The sequence below is a fragment of the Fistularia commersonii genome, chromosome 14, assembly GCF_037954325.1.
Source record: "Fistularia commersonii isolate RoL2024-O1a breed Wild chromosome 14, RoL_Fcom_v1.0, whole genome shotgun sequence".
In the NCBI taxonomy this organism is placed as follows: domain Eukaryota; kingdom Metazoa; phylum Chordata; class Actinopteri; order Syngnathiformes; family Fistulariidae; genus Fistularia; species Fistularia commersonii.
In genome coordinates, this window is record NC_141297.1 from 10,923,822 (window position 1) to 10,948,935 (window position 25,114).

Consider the following 25,114-nt stretch of genomic DNA (forward strand, 5'->3'; position numbering starts at 1 on the left):
AGATATATAGAAGGCCTACTGCTGAAGCGGAGTAGCCCCAGAGAAAAACTCAGTGAATAGCAACCTGCTGAAGCTTTATCTTGAACCCTCGGATGTGAGCGCAGAACCAGGACACCTGGGTAGAGCATTTCCCAAAACAACATTTTAGGCACCAACTAAATTTGTTCTTTTTTTTTGGGTTTTCTCTTCTAGATCACAGTTTTCTGATCATGTCGTGAGAACAGTTTTCAATATTTATGTAGTTACAACTTTTCCCCTCATCTTTGCTTACCATAATGATGCAAAGGGCTCTTAAGATGGGATATTACACAATGTTAATACAATGTATTTCCAGGTCATTGATAAGGTTTTCTTCAGTATTTGCATCAGAGTTCAAGTATTGATGAGCAAATGTTTTATATACAGTCTAAAGTTTCTAAATGTGTTTCCTGCATGTGAGTGTGGGATGGGGAAATGGGGATGGGCGGCAATTATTTATTCATCAGTCCATCAGTTTATCGTGAGGTACCTCCTTGAAAAAGAAAGAAATACGAAAGCCAAGGAGATGTTTTCTCTGGAATTTCAACAAAACTAAAGTGACCACATGAATAGAAGGGTGATTATATGGTTAAGGATTAAAAGGCCTTTACCCTGAAGTAAAGGTTGCAGTTATTATGACTTTTAAATCAATTAGGTCAAAAGAACCCATGCAATATAGCAAAGAACTTGGAGGTTTTTTTTCTGTCTCATGTGGTTTCTTTTCAAACACTTGAGGTACCTTTTCTATCCATTGAAAACATATAGTTTTTAAAAAATAACACGTTATCCATTACAACTGTACTGTACAGGCCCCAATGTCACCTTAAAAGTTAATAAAACTTGATGATGTAAAACAAAACAAAAGAAAATAAACAGAGAACACATATTGAAATAAATATATATATATATATATATATATATATATATATATATATACACACACACATATATATATGGATATTTTGAAAATGTGAAATATTTGGTTTGAAATGCAAGTGAAAGCTGGAGAAATCTATTTTCATTTATTTAATTTTTATCAAAGCTTATTATTCTCGGAATGTATTGGCGACAAAAAGAATATGATTTGTTTCCTCTGTGTCTTTCGGAGTGCATTTGTCCATGTCAAGCATATACGTTTTTAATGAGAGTATGATTTTTTTTCCCTCCAGTTTTCACAGAGGTCAAACACACAGCACATATCCTTCCCAGTTTACCTCTCCACGGTGTCCCACATAGATGAAGGTGCACATCGGATGGAAGGCACCAGTGCCACAGGCTAGGAGGTGAGTGCGGTTGTAAGGCTGCAGGAGTCGAACGAAGTTGGCACACTCCGTCTACAAATCAAAAAGACATACATTGAAATCTAGTGTCCTGTCATTTTTAGTCAAATAGATTTCATTTCACCGAATGTTGTATAACATCAAACTTCAAAGTCCTTTCATATCTAACAACAAATGGCAAATTTAATTATCAGTCACCAAGCCCTATTTTGGTATTTGGGTATTGTCTGTACATCTACACATTTGTACTTTGCATATAACATAGAAATAGATTTTGCTGGGTGGAGAAAATATACTGTAATTTACATCATGCAGCAAACAAGTAGCTGTTAAAGGCAGATGCTTTGTAGAGAAAACAATGTCTTCTTAGATAATCTTGGTGGTTCCAAATGTTATGAATGAGGGCAAAGTAAAAAACTTTATTAGATGAAACGTGGTTGATTCTCTGACCCTCACTTTACAAATATCATTGATTTTTGGATTCAAGCCATGTAGAGACTGTCGTTGCAGACCATGTTTCATCACATGGGTACAGGAGACATTTGAACTTTAAAATCATAAGTGTCCGGACACCCATGGGAAAATATGAAAGACTTTCTTGTTCTTTTTTTCTGAATGACCTATTTCCTGAGAAATTGTAAGAGATTTTAGCAAAACAATGCTTCATTAACATGTGGTGTTATGACTCCTATACGCTGACAATATTAATAGACCAGCCACAGACACTCACCACACCGAAGATTGAGAACAAAAGATGAGTAGATTGGACTAGGGACAATACTCTTCTACACAGAGGACCACGGGAAACAAGTGCATGACAATTTCCTTCCTCCTGTCAGTAGCATAAGCGGTTGATAAATGGAGGGACCGTTAACAAGGAAAGGATTGGATGCAAGTTTACAAGGTCAAACCCATATCTGCATGATGAGTATAGATCTATAGGTTTAAATGTTGTGTTGGTTAGCGTGTGTATTCAACCAGTGTTAAATCAAATCAGTTGACTGAGATACAATGTGTTTTAGAATGTCATATTCATTTGTGTAAATACGGCTTTTATTTCAAATGAAGGTGTTTTTTGGATAGGGGTTAGCTCTTTTGGCTGATAGCACGAAGGATCCTGGTTCGATTCCCATAGGGGACTATTCTGTGTGAAGTTTGCATGTTCTCCCCATGTCTGATGGTCCCCATGACTTTCAGAACTCAGGCTGCAAAGTCTCCTCTGTTGCGTCAGTGGAGACATAATGAAAACCATGGAAAGTCAGAGCAGTACGTAGTTTACAAAATCATGCCCTGATACCCGACGTGCTAATTTCATTACCCCTCCCAAAAACAATCCAATAAAAAAATAATGTGTTATAAATATAAAACTTGTATAATTATTGAAATCTGTTGCAAATCAAAAAGAAAATGGAAGGAATTTAGCAGGGAATTTGATAGCTATCAAAAGAAAAGAGGTTTCAGTTTACATCATGACATTCTTTCTCCTTGCAGGAGATATTTGAGTTCTATGAAGCTTACCAAGGGGCCTGAGAATGAATAGGGCTCAATGCATTTTTTTCTAAAACTATTCAGGGAGATCTTTGTGGCTGTCGAGTGTAAAGACGGGAGTGAAAAGTTGACAAAGACATATGCCTGAACTATTAAGCCAAGGGAATTCTGGTTTTGTATATCTGTGTGGTTTTGCTGAGATTAAGTGGCAATAAAGGGAGTGGTGGTGTGGTTTATTACTAAATCTTGTTTGGGCTCTCTGGGAGATCGCAGGGAGTAGTCTTAAGATCTTGCCAGTATTGAAAATGGAGATAATTAACCAGCGCATGAATAGTCAGGGTCAGGGCAGTTTTGTAGAAACAAAAGCTTCTCATGTTCCTTTGTTCAACTTTCATTATCAAGGGATAGTTGTGTGATGACATAACCTTTCCTTGCAACACCCTTCTACAACATGCAGGTCAAAGAAGCTTCCCTTTAAGCCATGTGACATGAGGATTTAAAAAATGTATGAATCACATTTTATACAAACCAAATCATTGCCAAATCAATTCACACTTGGAATTGTTGAGATCTTAAAGAAACGAGAACAGTGTTGCATGAGTTTCAGCGAGAATTGCAGTCATCTTCAACTCTCCAATACAATCAAGAAGTACCTCAGCCACACAAGACGAGATTGTGACTTGGACAATGAGACCTCAGTATGAGCAAAAAGGATCCAAATAATAGAATTAGTGTCTTGATACGTTTACAAAGCCTATGACACAGTATCAAAATATATCAATCTGACAAGTTTGATTCTTTTATAGATACACAATCAGAAGGAAGGAGGTGTGTGTCTAATATTCTAAAATACTGTTTAATCACATCTGATAAGTGTTATAAGTATCTATTTCTCTTTAAATATTTAAACAACATCCCACAGGCACGATGACCAACTATTGTACTAGAGAAGCAAAAAATGAAAAAAAAGCCTTATTGTAATTTGATTAGGAACATGGATTCACACATCAGCACAATATATTTTCCCCTACCCAATTGTGACCCAATAAAAACACATTTAAGACCCATTTCTGTTCCTGACTCAGAATTTGGGAACGGCAGTTTTGTATGACCATTGACCGGGACAGGGAGCACTGTCCAGTATAAACAGTCTGTGTTCAGAGGACAAAAAAAAATCTGTAGAGGGAGAGGGAATAATGGGCACATGCGAAAATATACACATGCACAAGTCTATGTATAGTCAACTCAATCTAATACAAAATGACAGAGACACACATGATAGAGGGTCAAAGCCTGGCAGCTTGATGAACAGGCCAAGCAACGCATTTTGGGACAAGGAGTTTTTAAGTGTTCTTGATTGGTTTTAAAATCACGATGAAAATTGATTTATAATAAGATACAAGGTTATTTGAAAAACCTTTTAAATCGTTCAAAGAAGGAAAAATCTCTGCTCAGCTTCCTTGCACAGCTACAACATCATATCAAAACAAGGGAAGGGTAGGACGACTGGAGGCCTCTTTTGGGTCTTTTTCTAGTCACATTTTTCTTTTTTTAATGGCGATGGGTGGCAGTTTTCCTGAGAAAGAGTTTTGGCTTTACCTCAGACCAAATGTGTGTTTGCTCTGAACCAAATAGAGTTAATTACTTTGTAAAAGTTGAGGAATTTTCCTTTGCTCTGTTTCTTCCACACATCTAGGAAGGAATTTGGAAACCAAAATATATCACTATAATTCCCTTATGAATTTCAATTGGTCACATTTGGGCAGGGGCAAGACAATAAATACAAGTTTTATTAAACTAAGCTTGGGTTATGACAAGACATTTCAATGGTAACATTTTTGACAAAGTAAAAACAGCTGTTTTGTCTTGTTATTATTTTTTTAAACTTCATTATGACAGAACAAATACTTTCATACTTTTATTTATGGATATTCTGCATGGTACCAGCCAAATACACCAAAACCCTTATGAAATATCATGCATCAAATGTACGCTTTAGAATCTAAAGAGACAATCTGCTGTTATGAAGTGAAAAATATTCTTTGTTAGACACGAGACAAAGGTTAAAATTGACAGATTTTAAAGTAAATACTGTATTTTAACATGAGAAAACACAGTACCTAGTTTGTGAAGAAAAATATTAAACAGTGAGGTCAGCTGGGTGGTCAAACTGACAGGCACAATGGAATTGGATTATACCAAACATTGTCAAGAGCACTTATCTTGAACATGGTAACAAGGAGTTGAGAACAATATCTGCTATCAATGTGTGAACAGCTGGGTACACTCTACACTCTGAACAGATTGACCACAAACCTTACAGATATTCTAATGTCATCATAAAGTGATCACAAATAGGAGGGTCTTTTTTCATTTTCTTATGGTAAGAAAAATACAATTTCGCTCCAGGGCATGATATAACAGAACTGGCATAATTCTGTATTAGCAATGCAAGTGGAAATTGCCAATGCATGGAGATTTAATAAAAAAACTGATAAAAACTACAGCAAGATAGTAAATGCCTGGCGTAAGCCGCCCAGTTCCTCCCCTTGGCCTGTTATTTATTTGTCTGGGCTGAATTAATGATGGTGAAGGTCATGAGGTGGTGACTCTGGGAGGCAACGCTATCATTAAAACTTTGTTTACGGTAGTAGACACTTGTCAATAGGAGGTTGTGAAGACACAAAGTTTCATTAGAGAGATAAAAAGGACAGCTCCCAACTTCTTATTTATCGCTCACTCGTTTACTGCGGGGGCATGTAGCAACAAAGGCTTTGCAGTATGTAGGACATCAAGTACAGTTCTGTGAATTTCACCATTATTCTCTATTCTCAAACAAAATGATCTCTGGCATAATTGAAGAGTGCCTTTTCTTTTAATCACATTTGTAGAACTTGCCTGGAACTTGCTTTGTTGTCCTTAGGTCTCTACCAATTACATTTGGTAAATCACATCACAACACACAACACACACACACACACACACACACACACACACACACACACACACACACACACACACACACACACACACGTAAAAAAAACAATGGGAAGACCTTTCACCTTTTCATCCCTACCAGATTTTGTCAGACACATCTTATGTTTAACAGATACACACTAAACAAGAGCTGGAGAATGTGTTGGTGAGTGTGTGTGTGTGTCTTGCTGTCTGCTTCTGTAAATGCCACAAGATACGGCGGTAATCCATCTAATTTTCATCTAAAAAAAGCCTGAAACATTAAAAGTGAGACATTTCTATATATTGTTCACACATACAGACACACAACCAAACATGCGCGCACACACACACAAACGAAAAAGCTTCATGACGTTTGGCAAAAGCAAAGTAGTGTTACACACAGTTTTACGACCTGTTTACTACTGCATTGTAACTGTATATTCTTCACTATGGACAGTTACAAACACACATACTCACACAACCAATGTATGAGACTCGAGAGCATCACAGAGAGGAAACACCTAATAAAACAGACATAGGACACCCGAGACACACCTGCCACTTCAAATGCCGACAGTAAGCACCTACAGACACACACAAGCACACTTTCTAACCAGGTCCAGATGGATGGGGTCGTCAGGAGTTTCTTTGTGCTCACAAGAGTGCGCAAAAAGTCGTAGCACTCACAACCGTCTGCCTTGGATGTGCAAGTGTGTGTGTACACGTGTGTCTGTTAACCAGTAATTAGTGCCCCTTTATGTATTCTGAGCAGTTCTAAAGTGACTGAAGGTTTATCCTCCAAATGAGACCCAACATAATGATGTCTCAGAACATCAAAGAAGAGCTCATTACTAAATATTTTCCACCCTTCAGTTATTTTTCCCCTCGTATTTATATACAATGTTGCTAATTCCTTTTTTCTGTCAGTCAGTTCTACAATTACATGTTCTCAATTGAAAGGGAGAGTGTAAGCTGTTTCTTCATTATTGAAGGCACTTTTTAAATCTCTTCTGACCTCCTCCTCTCAGCCCTTTTTTGTTTCCTTTATCTACTTCTTTGTTGCCTCCTCCGGGCTGCTAAATGGGAAGAAGCTGAGTCAGATGGTGAGGACACAAATACTTCAAGATGCTGATGCATTCATGTGTTGGGCATTTCATAAAATAAAATTTCACTGAGGCCACAAAATTGGTTTTCATCATTGCTTTTTCAAAACGATAAAACTTTTCAAAACTTTTTTAAATGACTATTGCATTTGTTTTCTTGGACACGCCATGCATCCAACATGCAATATTACAATACTACTCCCCTTATCTTTCTATTTTCTCTAATTCCTTCTCCACCTTCCTCCCTTTTGTGTGTCAAGTAACAGATACACTCCCACCTTCCATTTCTCCTACCGAGACCTTCGTTCATTGCGTCTCTGCTTTCAATAATGATTCTTAATTAAAGCATCTCATCAATTACACTCTATTCTATTTACTGCTGATGAAAAGGGTTCCAATTGCTGCTGATCCTGTACCATGCTGATTAATTCTCTAATATATCTGTTTCTTAATGGAAGTTAGGAAAAATGTATGCATTAACAATAAACAACTGAATACTTCTACAAGAGTTAGTTTGACAGTAAATAGTTTGAAAGCATTCTCTTCTCTCCCACCTGCTTTTGCAGTTTAATCCATCGATAAATCTTCCTCTAGGCCTCCGGGCTGGCAGTTCCAACCTTATCATCCTTGAACCAATATATTCCCACTCTCCAGATTATCCTCCAACTGCTCCATGCTCTCAATAGAGATCAATATGTCATCTGTAAACATCATAGTCCATGGTGATTCCTGTCTAACCTCACTTTTCAACCTGTACATCACCATGGCAAACAAAAAGAGCCTGAGAACTGATCCCTGATGCAGTCGCAGTTCTACCTTGAGCTTCTCTGTCACACCTAGGGCACACTTCACCACTATCTTACGCTCACATGCATGTCCTGCACCACTCTAACATACCTCTTTCCCACTCCAGACTCCCTCATACAGTACCATAGTTCCTCTCTTGGTTACCTGTTACGCCTTTTCTAGTTCTATAAAGGCACCATGTACTTCTCTTTACCATCTATGTACTTTTTTGAATTGAAGATTCAGAGCATTTATTGTTACATGAAAAGGGTAGAAATGCATTTCCCTGTACAGTGAAATTCCTACTTTGCTGTCCGCAGTGCATTTGGATATGTATTGATCTATTCATGAATCAGTACAATTGCTCACAAATGTTTACTTCGACTCTTAGTCTAGTTTCCACTGCTATTTCCCATAACGTCATTATATGGCTCATCAACTTAATTCCTCTGTATTCACCACAGCTCTGCACATCTCCCGTGTTCTTGAAAATCGCCAAACTTTTCTTACATTCGTGAGACACCCTCTCAGTCTCTAAGAACCTGTTTAATTATCTAGTCGTCAACTCCACAGCAACCTCTGCTCGACATCCCATACCTCCATAGGTATATCATCAGGTTTGATTTTAGTCTGGCATAAAGTTAGGTCCCTACCATGAGCTTCCATCTTACCATGGCGGAGGGATTTGTGCATCCGAGTGATCCTGGGAGCTATGTTGTGGGGGGCTTTATGACCCTGGGGGGGTCACTCAAGGCAATTAGGTCCCAGGTGAAGGACCAGACAAAGTGTGGCTCAGAAGACCTCCCATGAAGAAGAAAATCATTGGACTCAGTTTACCCATGCCCGGACGCGGGTCACCGGGGCCCCCTCCTGGAGCCAGGCCTGGGGGCAGGGCTCGATGGTGAGTGCCTGGTTGCTGGGCCTTCACCCATGGGGCTCGGCCAGGCACAGCCTGGAGGAACAGCATTGGTCACTCTTCCCCTGGGCTCACCACCCACAGGAAGGAGCAAGGAGGTCAGGTGCAATGTGAGCCGGGCGGTGGCTGGACCAACTTACCTCAACGCAAAGCATGGGGTCTGGAACCAGGCCTCTCAAGAGGAGCTGGACTTTTATTTTATTCTGGAGTAACCCTTGGTGAGAGGTGCCGGGCAGGTGTGGACATATTGATTGCCTCCCCGTCTAGGTGCCTGCACGTTGGGGTTCAACCCAGTGGACGAGAGGGTTGCTTCCCTCCGCCTTCAGGTGGAGACTGTTGTTTGTGGCTATACATCCAACAGCAGTTCAGTTTGCCCACCCTTCTTGGGGTCCCTAGAAGGGCTGCTATAGAGCGTTCTTACTGGGGACCCCCTCGTTCTACTAGGAGATTTCAATGCTTACTTGGGTAGCGACAGTGTGACTTGGAAGGGCGTGATTAAGAGGAACGATCGCCCCCAATCTGAACCCGAGCAGTGCTTTGATATTGGACTTCTGCTCGTCAAAGATGGTCCATAATGAACACCATGTTCAGGCATAAAGGTGTCCATATGTGCAATTGCCACCAACACACCTTGGGCCACAATTCTTTTATCGACCTTGTGGTCGTATCGTCGGACTTGAGACTGCATGTCCTGTACACTCGGGTGAAAAGAGGGGCGGAGCTGTCAACTGATCACCACCTGGTGGTGAGCTGGCTCTGATGGTGGGGGAGGATGCCGGTCAGACCAGGCAGACCCAAACATCATTGCCATTCTTTCACAAACATTTGTAAAAACAGTCTGCATGCCTAGATGCTTGATTTTACACATCTATGGCAATAGAACTGCTTGGAACACCTCTTCTTCTTCTTCTTCTTCTTTCGGCTTTTCCCGTTAGGGGTCGCCACAGCGAGTCAACTTTCTCCATCTAACCCTATTCTCTGTATCTTCCTCTCTCACACCAGCTACCTTCATATCCTCTCTCACTATGTCCATAAATCTTCTCTTTGGTCTTCCTCGAGACCTCTTGCCTGGAAGCTCCAATTCCAGCATCCGTCTACCAATATATTCACTATCTCTTCTCTGTACATGACCGAACCATCTCAGTCTGGCTTCTCTAACCTTTTCTCCAAAACATCGAACATGTGCCGTCCCTCTGATAGACTCATTCCTGATCCTATCCATCCTGGTCACTCCCAAAGAGAACCTCAACATCTTCATCTCTGCAACCTCTAGTTCTGCCTGCTGTCTTTTGGTCATTGTAACAGTTTCTAGTCCATACATCATCGCTGGTCTCACCACTGTCTTGTACACCTTTCCTTTTATTCTGGCCGATAGTCTTCTATCACATAGTACCCCTGACACTTTTCTCCACCCATTCCAACCTGCTTGGACCCGTCTCTTCACCTCTTTTCCGCACTCTCCGTTGCTCTGGACTGTTGACCCTAAGTACCTGAAATCCTCCAGCTTCTTGATCTCCACTCCCTGTAGCCTCACCGCTCCACCCGAGTTCCTCTCGTTCACACACATATATTCTCTCTTGCTGCGACTAACTTTCATTCCTCTCCTTTCCAGAGCATACCTCCACCTCTCTAGATTTTCCTCTACCTGTTCTCTGCTCTCACTACAGATCACAATGTCATCCGCAAACATCATGGTCCATGGGGATTCCTGTCTAACCTCATCTGTCAGCCTATCCATCACCATTGCGAACAAGAAGGGGCTCAGAGCTGATCCCTGATAGAGTCCCACCTCCACCTTGAACTTCTCTGTTACCCCTACAGCACACCGTACCAGTGTCTCACAGCTAGCATACATGTCCTGCACCAGTCTAACATACTTCTCTGCCACTCCAGACTTCCTCATACAATACCAGAGCTCCTCTCTTGGCACTCTGTCATATGCTTTTTCTAGGTCTACAAAAACGCAATGTAAGTCCCTCTGGCCTTCTCTGTACTTTTCTATTAGCATTCTCAACGCAAATACTGCATCTGTAGTACTCTTTCTTGGCATGAAGCCATACTGCTGTTCACAAATGCTGACTTCTGCTCTCAGTCTAGTTTCCACTACTCTTTCCCATAACTTCATTGTATGGCTCATCAACTTTATCCCTCTGTAGTTGCCACAATTCTGCACATCCCCTTTATGCTTAAAAATAGGCACCATCACGCTTTGTTTCCATTCTTCAGGCATCTTCTCACTCTCTAAGATCCTGTTGAATAATCTAGTCAGAAAATCTACCGCTGCCTCTCCTAGACACTTCCACACCTCCACAGGTATATCATCAGGACCAACTGCTTTTCCACTCTTCATCCTCTTCAATGCCTTCCTCACTTCACTTTTACTAATTTTTGCTACTTTGTGGTCTACGATAATCACCTCTTCTACCCTTGCCTCTCTTTCATTTTCCACATTCATCAGTTCTTCAAAGTACTCTTTCCATCTTCCCATCACTCTTCTAGCATCTGTCAATACATTTCCCTCTCTGTCCTTTATCACCCGGACCTGTTGTACATCCTTTCCATCTTTATCTCTCTGTTTCGCCAACCTGTATAGATAATTCTCACCCTCCTTACTATCCAACCGAGCATACAAGTCATCATAAGCCCTTTGTTTTGCCTTTGCTACCTCTATCTTTACCTTTCGCCGCACCTCCCTGAACTCCTGTCTGTTCTCTTCAGTCCTCTCAGTATCCCACTTCTTTTTCGTTAACCGCTTTCTCTGTATACACTCCTGCACTTCCTCATTCCACCACCAAGTCTCCTTATCTACTTTCCTTCCAGATGACACACCAAGTACTCTTCTACCTGTCTCCCTGATAACACTAGCTGTTGTTGTCCAATCATCTGGAAGCTCACCCTGACCACCCAGACCCTTTCTCAATTCCTCCCTGAAAACCATGCAACACTCCTCCCTTTTCAGCTTCTACCATTTTGTCCTCTGCTCTGCCTTTGTCCTCTTCATCTTCCTTGTCACCAGAGTCATCCTACAAACCACCATCCTATGCTGTCTGGCTACACTCTCACCTACAACTACTTTGCAGTCACTGATCTCTTTCAGGTTACCTCGTCTATACAAGATGTAGTCTACCTGCGTGCTCCTACCTCCGCTCTTATAAGTTACCCTATGTTCCTGTTTTTTCTGGAAAAAGGTGTTCACTACAGCCATTTCCAATGCAGCCTCAGGGCGGCACTGGCCCGTGTCTCTCCAAGCCTGCCTTGGGGGGACACGGAGCAGTGTCTCCCTGTGCCGGTCCCAAGCCCGGATAAATGCAGAGGGTTGCGTCAGGAAGGGCATCCGGCGTAAAACTTTTGCCAAAACCAAATATGCGAGACAACCAAAACTGCTTGGAACACCTAATTCAAATTATTTGGATGGCTGACCAAATACTGTTTTATATATAGTGTAGGTTCCAAGAAATGGTTGGTAAGAACAAAGTGCAGATTTAGACTAAATGGAACAGAAATTTTAAAGGCAACAGGATTGTGTATAAGCTCATCTGCCAGCCAACTTTCTTTACAAACAGGCACAGCTTTGTGCTTAATGGTTAACTAATACAGATTTTTAAGGAATTGTCAGCATGATGAACGATTAAAAAACAAAACAAGATAAAAATTACTGGCATAACTAGTAATTCACTGTGGGTCATCGTTTGCTTTCCACCCACAATAGCTAACATTTGTACAGGCACAGAGGATGAATAACTCACCTGTGGTTCCTTCCCCCTTTGAATGCAGTCTTCTCTGTTGCCTGGTAATGGCGGCCAATAGAGCTGTTGAGGAATTCAGGGGTTGGGGAGGGCACAAAAAAAGAGTGCAATGATTATCTCATTACTTTGTGTGTTATTTGGCCACCCTGCAAAAATTGGCCTATTTATCTCGTAATCAAAATACACCACTCTGATCCCCTGTAATTTAGTTTCTGCTGTTTCCTAAGTATTTTTCCCCGTTAGACAAATACATTGATACTGGGCACATCATAATGACATATATGAGGCTTATGAGGCTTCATTTAGACCTGCTCAGAAGCCAAACTGTGGTACCCTGGCTTTTAATGCCAGTGCAGAGTAGGATGTGAAAGAATGTGAATGAATGTGGAATTGAACGTGAAAGTTTGTCCTTCTCTTGCAAAGAGAAGATGAGGAGTGTATCAAGCAATAAACACAACGATCCAGTCATGAACACATGTACCCCAATTGGCCCACGAAAACCCTGCAGCATACTACATCATTAGAAATGAGAGCGGGGGGAAAAAGGGATGATTGATATATACTTGGACTTTAACTCTCAAGTGTTGATTACATGGCATGTGAAAGACTATCTGCTACTCCATTCTCCACAAATCTTAATACAGACACTGAATAATTTCACTGTGAGGTTGTGCAATGGCTATGTTTATTTCATATCGCCACAGAAATGAATGAGGCTGGTGATATGTATAAGCCACAAATGTGAAAAAATGGAACCTTTGAATGTTGCCTGGGAGCCACATGCTGGCAGATACTTTGGAAAACAGCAAAAGCTTATACAGTAGATACTGTACGCTTCTATACTAGAATCATTGGCTATAAATTAATTGGAAATCCTTCAACCAATAATGCAAGCTGGTGCCTGCTGGAAGGAATCAGCTTTTTTGATGTCTCCAGTGTAGTAAATTTCCATAACTTCAAACTCAGTCAGCAAACTTGGCTGAGTGGGGTTTGGTATGACCTTAAGCTTCCACTTGGAAATATCTATCTCATTTCAACCTCTGACAAGAGGAGTTGAAAAGCTGACCAGCTCTAGTTTTCTTCATATTAAAAAAGATGGTCACATTTCAAGATAATCATGTATTGTTCTCACTATGATATCACACTGATGCTTCTTTGAGATATCAAGATCAGTGTGTGTTGTTTTTCTGCCTCACTTAAATTAAAATCATGAAAACCTTGGTGATCTGGAAATACCAGCATCATGATGCTGCTAATTACGTCATTTCCTTTTTCTGTCTAAGACGGGGGTCTCCATGTTGAGATGGAAGGTCGTTATTTCGTTTTGCATAATCATATCATTCCTTTTAGTCATTCAAATGCCCAAATGAAAGTCATGTCCTTGTTGGCACAGGACTCACCATTTGTGTGTAGTGCCTTTAAATTAATATGAAAATTGGTGACAGGCATATGGGAAAGCTGCTCACTATTGTGTGTTTGTTTATGAAACAATTTTCAGCTTGAAAATGGAAGCATTAATTCTATCAATGGACACTTTTCAAAGAGTGTAAATCCTAAACTGATTCACTCAAAATTATAAGAAGCATTGGGACAATAGGGGATAAGCAAGTTTCAAAGTGGAACAATGGAACTGGTTGTCACATGGCTCTGTGTCAATGAAAAATGAAAGTTGCTACTGCAGAAATACATTATTGGCGTCAGTGAGATGCATACTGCTGTAGTTTCCTGCAGCCCAAGAGTTTTCTATGAGACAATGAGGCTTTGTCTGGTTCAATAGGAAAACTCACTTTGTTTTGGCTTACAGAGAGAAAAGAAAGAAGGGAGGAAAACAAACTGTACTGACTTGCATAAAAATGACTGAATGTAGCCAAAGTGTGCATGAAGAGTTTTTGTGTGATGTTCACATGCAGCATGTACATGTGCATTTCAAGTGAATAATCATGGAGAGATTTTGGAAAAATAATTTTTCTCAGTCATGACTTGGTCATGTGTCTCAGTAATTGAAGGGGTGGGAATGAGGGAATGAGTCAGGAGTGAATCAGGAATGAGTCTATCAGAGGGACAGCACATCTTAGATAATTTGGAGAGAAGGTCAGACAAGCCAGACAGAGATGGTTCGGCCATGAACAGAGGAGGGATAGTGATTTAACTAGACAACAGAATTGGAGATGCCAGGCATGAGCTCTGGAGGAAGCCCAAAAATTATGGACATAGTGAGAGAGGATATGAAGTTAGTTGGTGTGAGCACGGAGGATACACCGAATAGGGTTAGATGGAGAAGGCTGATTCCCTGTGGCAAACCCGGAAGGGAAAAGCTGAAAGGAAAAGAAGAAGAAGACATGGTGGTGGGTCATGGTGGGCTGGGGCCATTCTTAAAAAGGGCAGTAGATGGTTTTAGCCACCTTGTTTGATCCACCCCAAGTTTTGTGACTTTTGTAACTCTGGTAAATTTGCTTCAGATATGTCTATCATTGTCAAGTCTTTCATGACAATTGGATTTGGTTTTTTGAAGACACTTTAACTCCCATCCAAGAGGCTTCTTCAGTTTCATTAGCTGCGAACCTTAACAGATGCATATATAACTGTTTTTTTTCTTTTTTTAATTGATATAAAGTCATTGCAGTCAGCACGCTATCAATAAAGGGTAACTGATCACTTAATGAGATCGGGAACAAAAATAGTAAGGGACATAGTTTAGCAATAAATAAGTCTTACTGTGAATGTGAAAAAGTCAGCAAATCATTCTCTATCAATGGCTTAGCTCAAATAAATGAAATTTGTAAAGTTTGATTGAATATGAGAAAAGAAGAGGCAGGATAAACTGAGAAAAACTATCAGTATAGATGTAAAGATGTTACTTGAATGTTACATGACTGGGTTTGTGGAAAACCATCTGCAACAGATGTAATGGATTTAAAAGGCTAATTCATTCCAAGCTAACAAAAAAAACGACTGACATTCATTATTGGAAATATTCCCTGTCTCTGAGTGCACTGGACCTTTAACATTTCTTCCCAGCTTATTCACTAATAGTTGGGGATACTCCTGAACTTTCTTCTTGTATTATCCATTGGAAAAGTAGCAAAACATGTTACATATGTCATTTTTTAAACAGGAGTTCAGTGAATTTATGTCTAGAATATATTACATCATTTTCTCCCCCCTCTAGAGACATTGTTTACACCTTTGCTTGTGCCTTTCTCTCAATGTTTGTACATTTATCTCAATTTTCCAGCCCATTTGCGTCACTAATGCTTCTTTTTCAATTGACGTAACCACCAATTAAGGATAATATGAGAACAATAGATTCCCCTTGATCTGGTCGACTATGAAAAAATGTTGCAATTGCAGCAGTTTTAGTTTGGTCATCTTAAAAATGTCAAATCACTGTAACTTAGTTTGAGATCGCTTTATCACAATGGCAACCCTAAGGGGATTTTACAAAGCAAAGAGCAAAATGGGTGCGTCTGTTTTTCCAAAAATTTTCTTGCAGTTATTGGAACATTAACATTCAGCAGCCTGAGAGCATGTGTGACTGATCCTGATGCACTGCCTAAAACCTGACTGGCGATGACTGAGTCGCTGTGGTCCAATGTTCCACCCATCATGCAAGATATCCATTCTCTACACGTCATGAAATATGGCTGAACTCCACCAACCATCCACGTTTCTTCCTCTGTTTAACTACCTCTTGACACTTTATCACTGCAACTTTATCTCTTCAAAGCACTGTTGAGATTTTTATGCAGCCAGCAACATAAAAGACAAAGTCTTTGGTGGTGCTGCACACCAACTTCCATCACTTCATATTGTTCCCTTCTCACTGACAAATCTATCATTATAAGCAAACATTGCATTTTTGAAGTTTAAATGTATCATGTTTGGCAAATGTTTTACTACAAACTTATACAAGGACATCATTTTGGTGGGTCTGTGCTACATTACAGAATATAATAAATATACATAGATAAAAATATTATATATGTATATATATTAACATCACTACTGTTACAGTATAAATATTAGGTATATCATCAGGTGCATTTATAGCTGTGAAGCTTTGCTGCACAATAATCACAAGAGTAAGTTAAAAGATCTCTTTGTATTTCTTGAGTTCAATTTGTTCAAAAATGTCTCAATTTTGCATGGATAAAATGGTCAAAAACACAACATACTGCCTGACCACATGATTTGAACAGGGTTGGATTTAATTCAGCATGTTTAAGCCAAGTCACTGGTTTATCAGTATAGAATCATTGTTGAGAAATATTTCTTCTACAAATGGTCATTATTAGATATCCAATTTTGATTTGGGCTACAAGTCTTTTGATGACAGGGAGGATCCAGCTGCAAGACTTAATGGCCATATGTATAGGTCCGTAGGTCAGTCTATCCAAAGGTCCAGAAAGAAGAGGGTCTGACTGAGTGTGATCCATATAGACTCGATAATAATTGTAACTATTACCTTCTAGATTCAGCATGCCTTTCTTTTCTTTTCTTTTCTTTTCATTATTGTGACGATTGCTAATTCTTCCAAATGCAACAAATGATGCTGCATTCTTTTTGTGTATGGTTTCATCCAATGATCTACTTTAACTGTTGCAGTCTGTTTTCAATATTTTTCCTTTTTTGTGAAGAGGTTAAAGACAATCTCATCACTAATATTCTTGAAGTTTGTCAGCCAACCACAAAAATGTTCGGGCATTTAGTGAAGTCATTTGTCATTCTTGGCCCGAGCATAAACATATGGGATCAATTTAGAGAAAATTTATAAAGATATTAAATTATGTTTATTTTGATCTGATGTTAGATTTTTCTTGTTGGAAATGCAATAGTGATCAGAGTTATACATGTGGGTTGCAGGCATCTGTATCTTCCATTCCTTCAATGTCAGCTTTTGAATGCTCTTGAACTACAGATGATAAACAATATAGACTTGATTTGTGTTATTTATAGAATTGTTTGTATCATTGGTATGCATTCAGACCACACTACCAATCATTTGTTATGTGTACAATCATATAGTAATATTCTGCCTCTTCTTTTGAGCATAGCTGGAGTCAGAAAATCACATTCAAAGCAGGATGTAACAAGTTTAGAATGGCACTGAAAAACATGTCTGACAGTCTTTTGATGTTCTTACTCATGAAGAAACAGCTAAATAATTTATTCCATTGATGGATTCTGTGTTTTCCACTGGCCTAAGAGATTATAGTACTGAATCTGGGCCATGGGGACATGATCTGCAAGGAACCTCTGCAACCAAAATCCATTGTGACAGACAACCACATTTTGAATATAAGCAACTATCAACAAGAGGTGCATGAACCATATAAAATAAATAAATGCTGATTGTATATAAATGGTATGTATTTTCCAAGTGATAAAATCCAGGTATCTATTCCATCATCAAATATTTACATGAACAGAATCATTATTTGCTGTTCCCTGGGCAATTATCATTGATGGAATCGGTTTTACATTCCAGATTTGATTTCATCTGCCAATTGACTTGTTTTTAGCCCATGCTTTGTGGTCTGAAGATCATGTTGCAACAAATGTCAATTTCACTACACTCTTGCTCTGATTTATAGTGGAAAGAATTGCATTGGGACTTTAACAATCAAAATATTCCACAAGTTGTGTCTCTAACTGGAAAGTATACATGACTTATTATCTTATCCTTGTTTAAGGATAAGATAATAAGGTCTAAACTCATCTAATTCCGTTTTTTTTTTTGCTTTTTTCTTCTTTTTGGAATTTGACAGGTCTGCACAAAATAAACATATATTTAGGCCTGCAGTCCAGCATAGGTTTGTTGGAAATGTGACAAGAAAGACAGATAAGTAATCAACATATAAAGAGCTTGTCACTTGATTTGTAGCTATATTGTCTGTTATCCATCTGTTGTAGTTATATTGTCAAACATTCCATCTGTTAGATGGAATGCTCCCGAATGTTTCTCTTCAGCCACAAGTCCTTTCAGCTTTGACCCCCTTTAATTATTTCCTCACTGGCATTACCGTAGCCAGTTTTTAAAATGTGTTTTAGTTCACAAACTTCACATTGTTATTTTTGTTTTCTTTTGCATTAAATGAGCTGAGCCTCAGCTGCCGACACACCAACACCAAAGAAGTCACTGGCCTAGTTCGTTGCATATCACCTTTCCAAATAAGTTGCAATACACAAACCACAATAAACTATGAAATCATGGATTGCAAAAAGATGTCGTCATTGGAGGGGAATAGTTACGTCAAACCTGACTGAATCTCAGCAAAGACTGTTGCATTTCATGACAAAATATTTCTGGAGAAGCTTCTTTTTTAGCTGAAACAAAATCATATTCCTGTTAGATGTCAGACTTCCTGACGAAATATTTGGGTAAAGAGCAGAAGCAGAAGGGACAGCAACAAGTGCTTTATTTTAAGCTAAAAGAAAGATGGTAACAATGAGCCTACCATAGCTTCAGCAATCAACATGAATTTGGAATTGTTTTTCATTCAATTGATCAATACATAAATCACTGACTGTCTTCTACCTTTCAAGTACAGTAAAATGTCAAGAAAAGCCGATATGCAGCTCTCATTATTAAGTGCATTATCAACCATCTCTTGTCGCTACATCGATCAACAAGAAAGTATGTATAATTTGTTTGAAAAATATATTTGACATTGTCTAAGCAGTGCAGCCTTGTATGGGAAAGGCATGTGGGAGTTGCCAGTTTCTAGTTTGTCAGAAGAGTACAAGTGTGCTAACTCTGAAACTCTGGCACAACAATTTCCTTCGGGATAAATAAAGTTGTTCTCATTTCATCTAAAGTTAGACTAGATATGACTCTCATCCAGTCAAAGGACTCAGAGGTTAGGAGCGTGGCACCCATAGTTAGAACAGGGAGTTAGAACATAGTTAGAACAGAGAGGGAGTGGAACCCAAAGGAGGCAGTGCAGCAGCTCAGGCAGCCCTTAGTCATAGGGAGGTCGGGTGCAGTATGGGCGTGGAGGCTTAGGGTTGGGTGTAGGAAAACCGGTGTGAAGCAAGGCAAGTGTTGCCGAAAAGAGGAAGCACAGGTACAGGAAGTGTCCTCAATTAATGACGTACTCTGTTAACGACAACTCGGAGTTACGACGGGCTTTGCGATAATATTAAAATACATGCCGAATGCACTGGCCACAGAGTACCCGTGCTTATAATTAGCCTATATTCATGTAGATATAAACATTAAAGGGAAAAAAAAGGTAAATTGCACGGTACAAATGGTTGATATGTATGCAAATACTGTGCGGTAGTATTGTGGAAATGGTGTTTCGCTTAACAACAAACTCACTTAAAAACAGACCCCTTGGAATGTAACCCCATCGTTAAGTGAGGACCACCTAAAGACAGCTGAAGGAAAACATAAGCAAGAGGATGTAATAAGACATACTAGAGCAGTATCGCAGGCAAAGCAAGGACCGTGGCTGAATTGGGAGAATGTGGAAAGAAAAATGCTGAAGTGGAGACAGTTGTGGAGCATTGAGGCTAATAGAATTAGGTTTATCATAGGGGCTGGTTGAGCAAGGATGCTGCCTGCCCGTTCAGTTCTGGGTTGGGCATGCTTAGACATATGTTGGCATTCGCGGACAGAGCCTGAAACTTGCGGTCAGTTACATGTCTCAGGCAGCAGAATGAGCAAGTGAATGGTCTTGGCTAAGGAGGAAGCATGGTAGCTGGGGATGTTGTTAGAGAAAGATTGTTAGCTTGTGGATCAGCTATGTAGCAGGACGGTGGAGTTCACTGTCAAGCCATCTTGAGGTGTTGTGGGCCTAGGTCAACGAAACATCAATAATGGCAGGTGCCCACTTGAAAACCTAGATGATATGCTTCAGGCTGTTGTTGGCTAATGTAGGTAAGTGGTGTCTGGTTAGTGGGGTGCTAGCCTGCTGGTAGCTGGTTTGTTGTTTGTTAGATAGATAGCTTCTTTGCAGCCTGAATTGAGCTTCTAGATATGTTTTTAACAAGGCTCTTGGCACAAGGGACAGTGAAACCGTTTGTTTATTAATGAATGCATAACTGATTACTTGAGATTTACGGAACTTTGATCACTATATTTTCTCGGGGCAATGGCCATTTATGTAATCAGATGCAACAAATTATTTGACTGTGGCATTTCCTTTGACACTGGCAAAAATCCTGAAACAGCTTGCAACGAGCGACAGCTTCCTGCCAAGATGGAGAAGAATGTGAGGGGACTGTGAGAGCAATAAAAATGTGGATAAGGTGGGCGACATCTGGCTCTTTGTGTACTTAAATTCCCTGCTCCCTGTTTCTTCACACTCTCTTTGACCCAGGTATGTGCAAAAAAGTACACACACTCAGTCAAACACATGTACGCGCGCGCGCGCACACACACACACACACACGCATCAACTCTGCAGACCTTAAAGTGATGAAGCACACCTGGGATTTCACTTTAAAAGAGAGAGATTTTTATTCTGTGTGAGCAAGAAGCAAGTTCACTACAATACAGAGTGCACATGACCTCACTGAAGTTAGAAGAGAAAATGCTGAACTTTTTTAAGAACTTTCTCTCACAAATACATATGATGGAATGAAATCCTACCCTCATCCCTTTCTTTCAGAGTGAGTAGGTAAAAAAAAAGCTTTTAAGGTGTTATGAATAAATTCAATTACATAAATAACAGAAATGTATTTACTACCCGCTGCAATAATAAATCCTCTCAAATATACTTTTCATCTTAATATTGTCTACTATTTTTTCATCGTTGCTATTTCATCAGGTGTACTTGCAATAAAATGTAACACAGTGTTGATCTCAACGCTGTTATTATTCATATTGATGATGCCATTGACTGAAAATCCTGAAATAAATACACCACATTTCCCCACTAGTGCTCCAAAGTGAAGAAAAACTATCTTTCTTTTTTTCTCCACTTAACCTGTGTCATGACAAAATATCCCTTCAGTCTTGCATCACACACAAACCTAATTGAATCTTGTTCATGCACCTTTTGATTTCTTGTTTGGTTAAATTTGCAGTACTTTGGCCAATTCTATTAAAAAATCTAATGGAATCTTCATTCAAATCACAAACACTTTATTCAGTGTATCTACTGATCACAAGTAATCCTCAACGGAAGTTCATGATTAGCCAAAATATGCAGCATCTCTCAAATAATACTCAATGATATTTGTCATTCGTATTTATACACGTGAAACAATTAAGATTTGGATGTATTTTAGCTCTCTTTTTGATGACAGACAATAAACATCTGTTTACAATATTTAATAAATGCTTTGGTAATAAAAAATTCTGGATACCCTGTATTAATTGCCATCTGAACAGGCTTTTATAGTTAATAAATGCGTAAAAAAGATAATACTTTTTTTATACCCCTCAACAAAAATTGCCTCAATCAACAGTGTGAGAATGCTTTCACACATGTTCTGGGAGGAGCCATGGAACATACTAAATTAATAATCTTTTCCACATTTTTTACAACATTGTCTGTTTTCTCCAAGCTCACCTCCTTCGACTCAGTACTGCCAGGTCCCAGTACAAGAGAGTACATGACGTCTTTCCCTCCCAGGAAGAGGCGGTCACGATATTCATCCAGGAAGACAGCAGAAAGAGAAAGTTGGCCATGATGTCCGCTGAAGATGGATGAACGATTGGTAGACAGCAGGTCTATAAGAGAAGAAAAATTGACAATACTAAACATGTTCTTTTTTCTAAAGATAATATTCAAGTACTTTCAAGGGCATTTTGGCCAATCTTCTAATCTGACTTTTCTCATAGGTTCTTTTCAAATCTTCAGTTTATTTCTGTCAAATACTATACATGCACACAGGTACACACTCACACTCCTTCATGTTTGTAAGTTTATATTAATGTAATACTTTGAAATCCATACCTCATTTTTAAAAACTACTAATTTATTCATTCATTGTTTATACCACTTATCCTGCACTCAGAGTCAGAGGGATGTCAGAGCCTATCCTAGCTGATACTGGGCAAAAGGCAGAGTTCACCCTGGACCAGCCGCCAGCACAATACAGGGCCAGATATAAAAGCATAAGACCATTCACACTTTCATTCACACAGTTGGGTGATTTCAGGTCTCCAACAAAATTACAGCATGTTTTTGGATTATGGGAGGAAGCGGGAGAACCCAGAGGGAACCCACAAAGACATGAGGAGATCATTGAAACTCCGCAGAGAGAGGCCTCCCTATTGGTATCGAACCAGGGACCATTCCAGGAGATTTCTTTTCCATTTTCAAGGGTTTCTATGCAGCTCCTTGCTTATTTTAAAGTCATTATAACTACTCTAAATTCACTTTGTTTTGATTTTCAGATAGTTTAAAATTAATTGTTAAGCGTTTTTCGCATTAATTCGTCATAGGGCTTAGATAGCTGTCTTAAATATTTAATCTTTCAGCTAGCACATGACTTTGAAGGACGTGTGATTTTTTTTTTCTGTTATTCATCGCTTGAAAGTTGATCGATTTTTTTTTTTCATATTTTCAGCTTTTCCGGGACACATGCAGCACAGCTTGAGAATTTATCAACACAAGAAAAATATTGTAAAGAGTAAGCCAATATACATGTAACCCGTTGGTAAATGAAGAGATAAATCAATTCAAATGATGCCAAGTGTTCAATGGAATAACAATAAAACACATCTTGTATCAGTTTTCTCAGCAAGAAATTCTTAGTGAAAATATTTATGTGATGAGCTTGTAGCAGCTGCAGCATTTTGCTGTTACTTCACCAACCAGCTGTTGTTTTCAGCTTGGAAGGCAAACCTTTAACATTGTTCTCCAAATGTAAATGTAATTATTAAAGCATGCTTTCTGAATAGGCTGTCAGCACAAAGATTAGTGAGTGTCAGAACAAAACTACCAACAGATATTTGCTTTATTATCCTACCTCAAAGGAATACATTCACAAACGTGAATTTAGCTCAATTTATATTTACTAAAACAAATAGTAAGTGTAGTTAGCAAATGCATGACTATGAAAGCACATGACATTGTACAAATTCCTGTATCTGTGTATCACTAGTCAGGGCCAAGGGTCTGGTTATGTATCCGCTGCACAGAGCCAGCGTCCCTAATCTGGCAGCAGCTTCAAAGATGAAAGGTTGATGCAACAACTCAGCAGGAATCTTAGAGCACAAGTTGAATTGAAGTTCAGTGAAACACGGGATGTCTGCTCTGACGACACAAACATTAAAATGCAGGTGGAAAGTCATGCAAACCGCCAAGCTGTCCTGGCCGCTGCTGTATAAAGCACAAACTGTCTATCAGTGTAACAGCACTACTTCATTCTCTGAAAAATCACTTGGACAATATTTATGTTGCCTCATGAGGGAAGACAGAAAGGCAATCAGCAAAGTAACACTAACCAATATAACTTTAAAGGTTTGTACAGAAATTCAAATCAATGACATTGTGCCAGTAAGCACATTCTGCTGCAAAATAGACTGCCAGAAAGGCTCCACAACAAAAGCTAGGTAGCCGCTGAATGTCACCTCTGCCAAGGTGAGTGTTAAGAGTACATGGGTGAATGAGAAACATTAAAGATATGTTCAAATATAAGCAGTGAAGTCCAATCAAGTTTCAACAAAACTTAGCTGAAGTGGGTACCAGATCATCTAAAGACAAAACCATCTTTGTTTTAAATCAGAGTACTCATGACAACAACCTGAGGTTAAACCCTAAAGACTATTTTAGGACATACAAATGATGCTAAGCACCAAACAGAGCAATCTGTATTTAAGAGAGGTATGTATATCTCTCCTTATCGGGTTGTCAGAGCAATGCTTAGGCACAGAAGTACTCCAATTGTCATACAGTATACAGGAAGCTCAAAAGATATCAATGCCAGGCCGCTCCAAGTAAAAGGAGCAAGTTTGAAGACTCAGAGAATTAGAAATATCCATTTTTGAAACTCTACATATGTCGCTACGAGCATATGTACATACACTCATAGGCACACAGCAATATACACAAATATAATATCTGTTCAAATCTCTCAGATACCCCTTCAGGTGATAATTATCTATCCACCTACCACCTACTGTATGGTGGTATAGCAAATTACCACTGCTGCCTCGGAACACAGATCCCAGATTAGAACCTCTTCCTACTCTAATATACTGTAACTATGTGGACCTAGCAGTCTCACCTGTTTTTAATTTTCACAATATTATGTGTTTTTTCTGCATGTGTGTTTGTGAAAACACACATGCAGATAAGTAAAGTCTAGCAAACAGCAAAGGTGATACCAGTAGTATTCCTTCTATATGATATACATTCTCCTCTATTGATAGCAAACAAAATTCATGCATAAAAACTAATGTTTTTTTTACCAAATACTGTTTGCTGTTACTGTATGTTGCTCATTTCATAAAAATTTTCACTATAATTTGAAATAGTCTGTAACATTTAACTTCATTTTATGTCAGTTCAGTAACATAACCATGTCAGTTCAGAAAGACATGAGTATAACATAAGTTTTAATAATCGAATTTAATAAAATTAAAAAAAGTCCAATACCACTACACTACCACTATACCAACACTACATTTCAGTTGGAAATGGAGGTTGACTTTAAAATCCAACTTATGAGTAAAATCCGTCTAAGTATTGTTTTGTGTAACTTTGGAAAACAAAATTCTGTTAAGTTATAACCAGTCTTGAAAACAACAGAATTATTGCCAGCTACAGAGGGTATCTCAATCAAATGATCGGCACTAAATACCCTTTCAATAGCGACACCTCCTGCACAAACAAATAACGTTATCCAAACAAAGCT

General features: G+C 39.1%; 1 protein-coding gene across 1 annotated transcript in view; it reads right to left on the reverse strand.

Annotated features, from left to right (window-relative positions):
- sema3g (semaphorin 3G) overlaps positions 1–25,114 on the reverse strand; it is a 74,349-nt gene that overhangs the window by 27,587 nt on the left and 21,648 nt on the right. The window contains exons 2-4 of the mRNA XM_086159317.1: positions 21,820–21,980; positions 12,296–12,358; positions 1,233–1,352 (exon numbers count right to left, since the gene is read on the reverse strand). Coding sequence (XP_086015443.1) covers positions 1,233–1,352; positions 12,296–12,358; positions 21,820–21,980 — 344 coding nt within the window. The remainder of the gene's footprint in view (positions 1–1,232; positions 1,353–12,295; positions 12,359–21,819; positions 21,981–25,114) is intronic.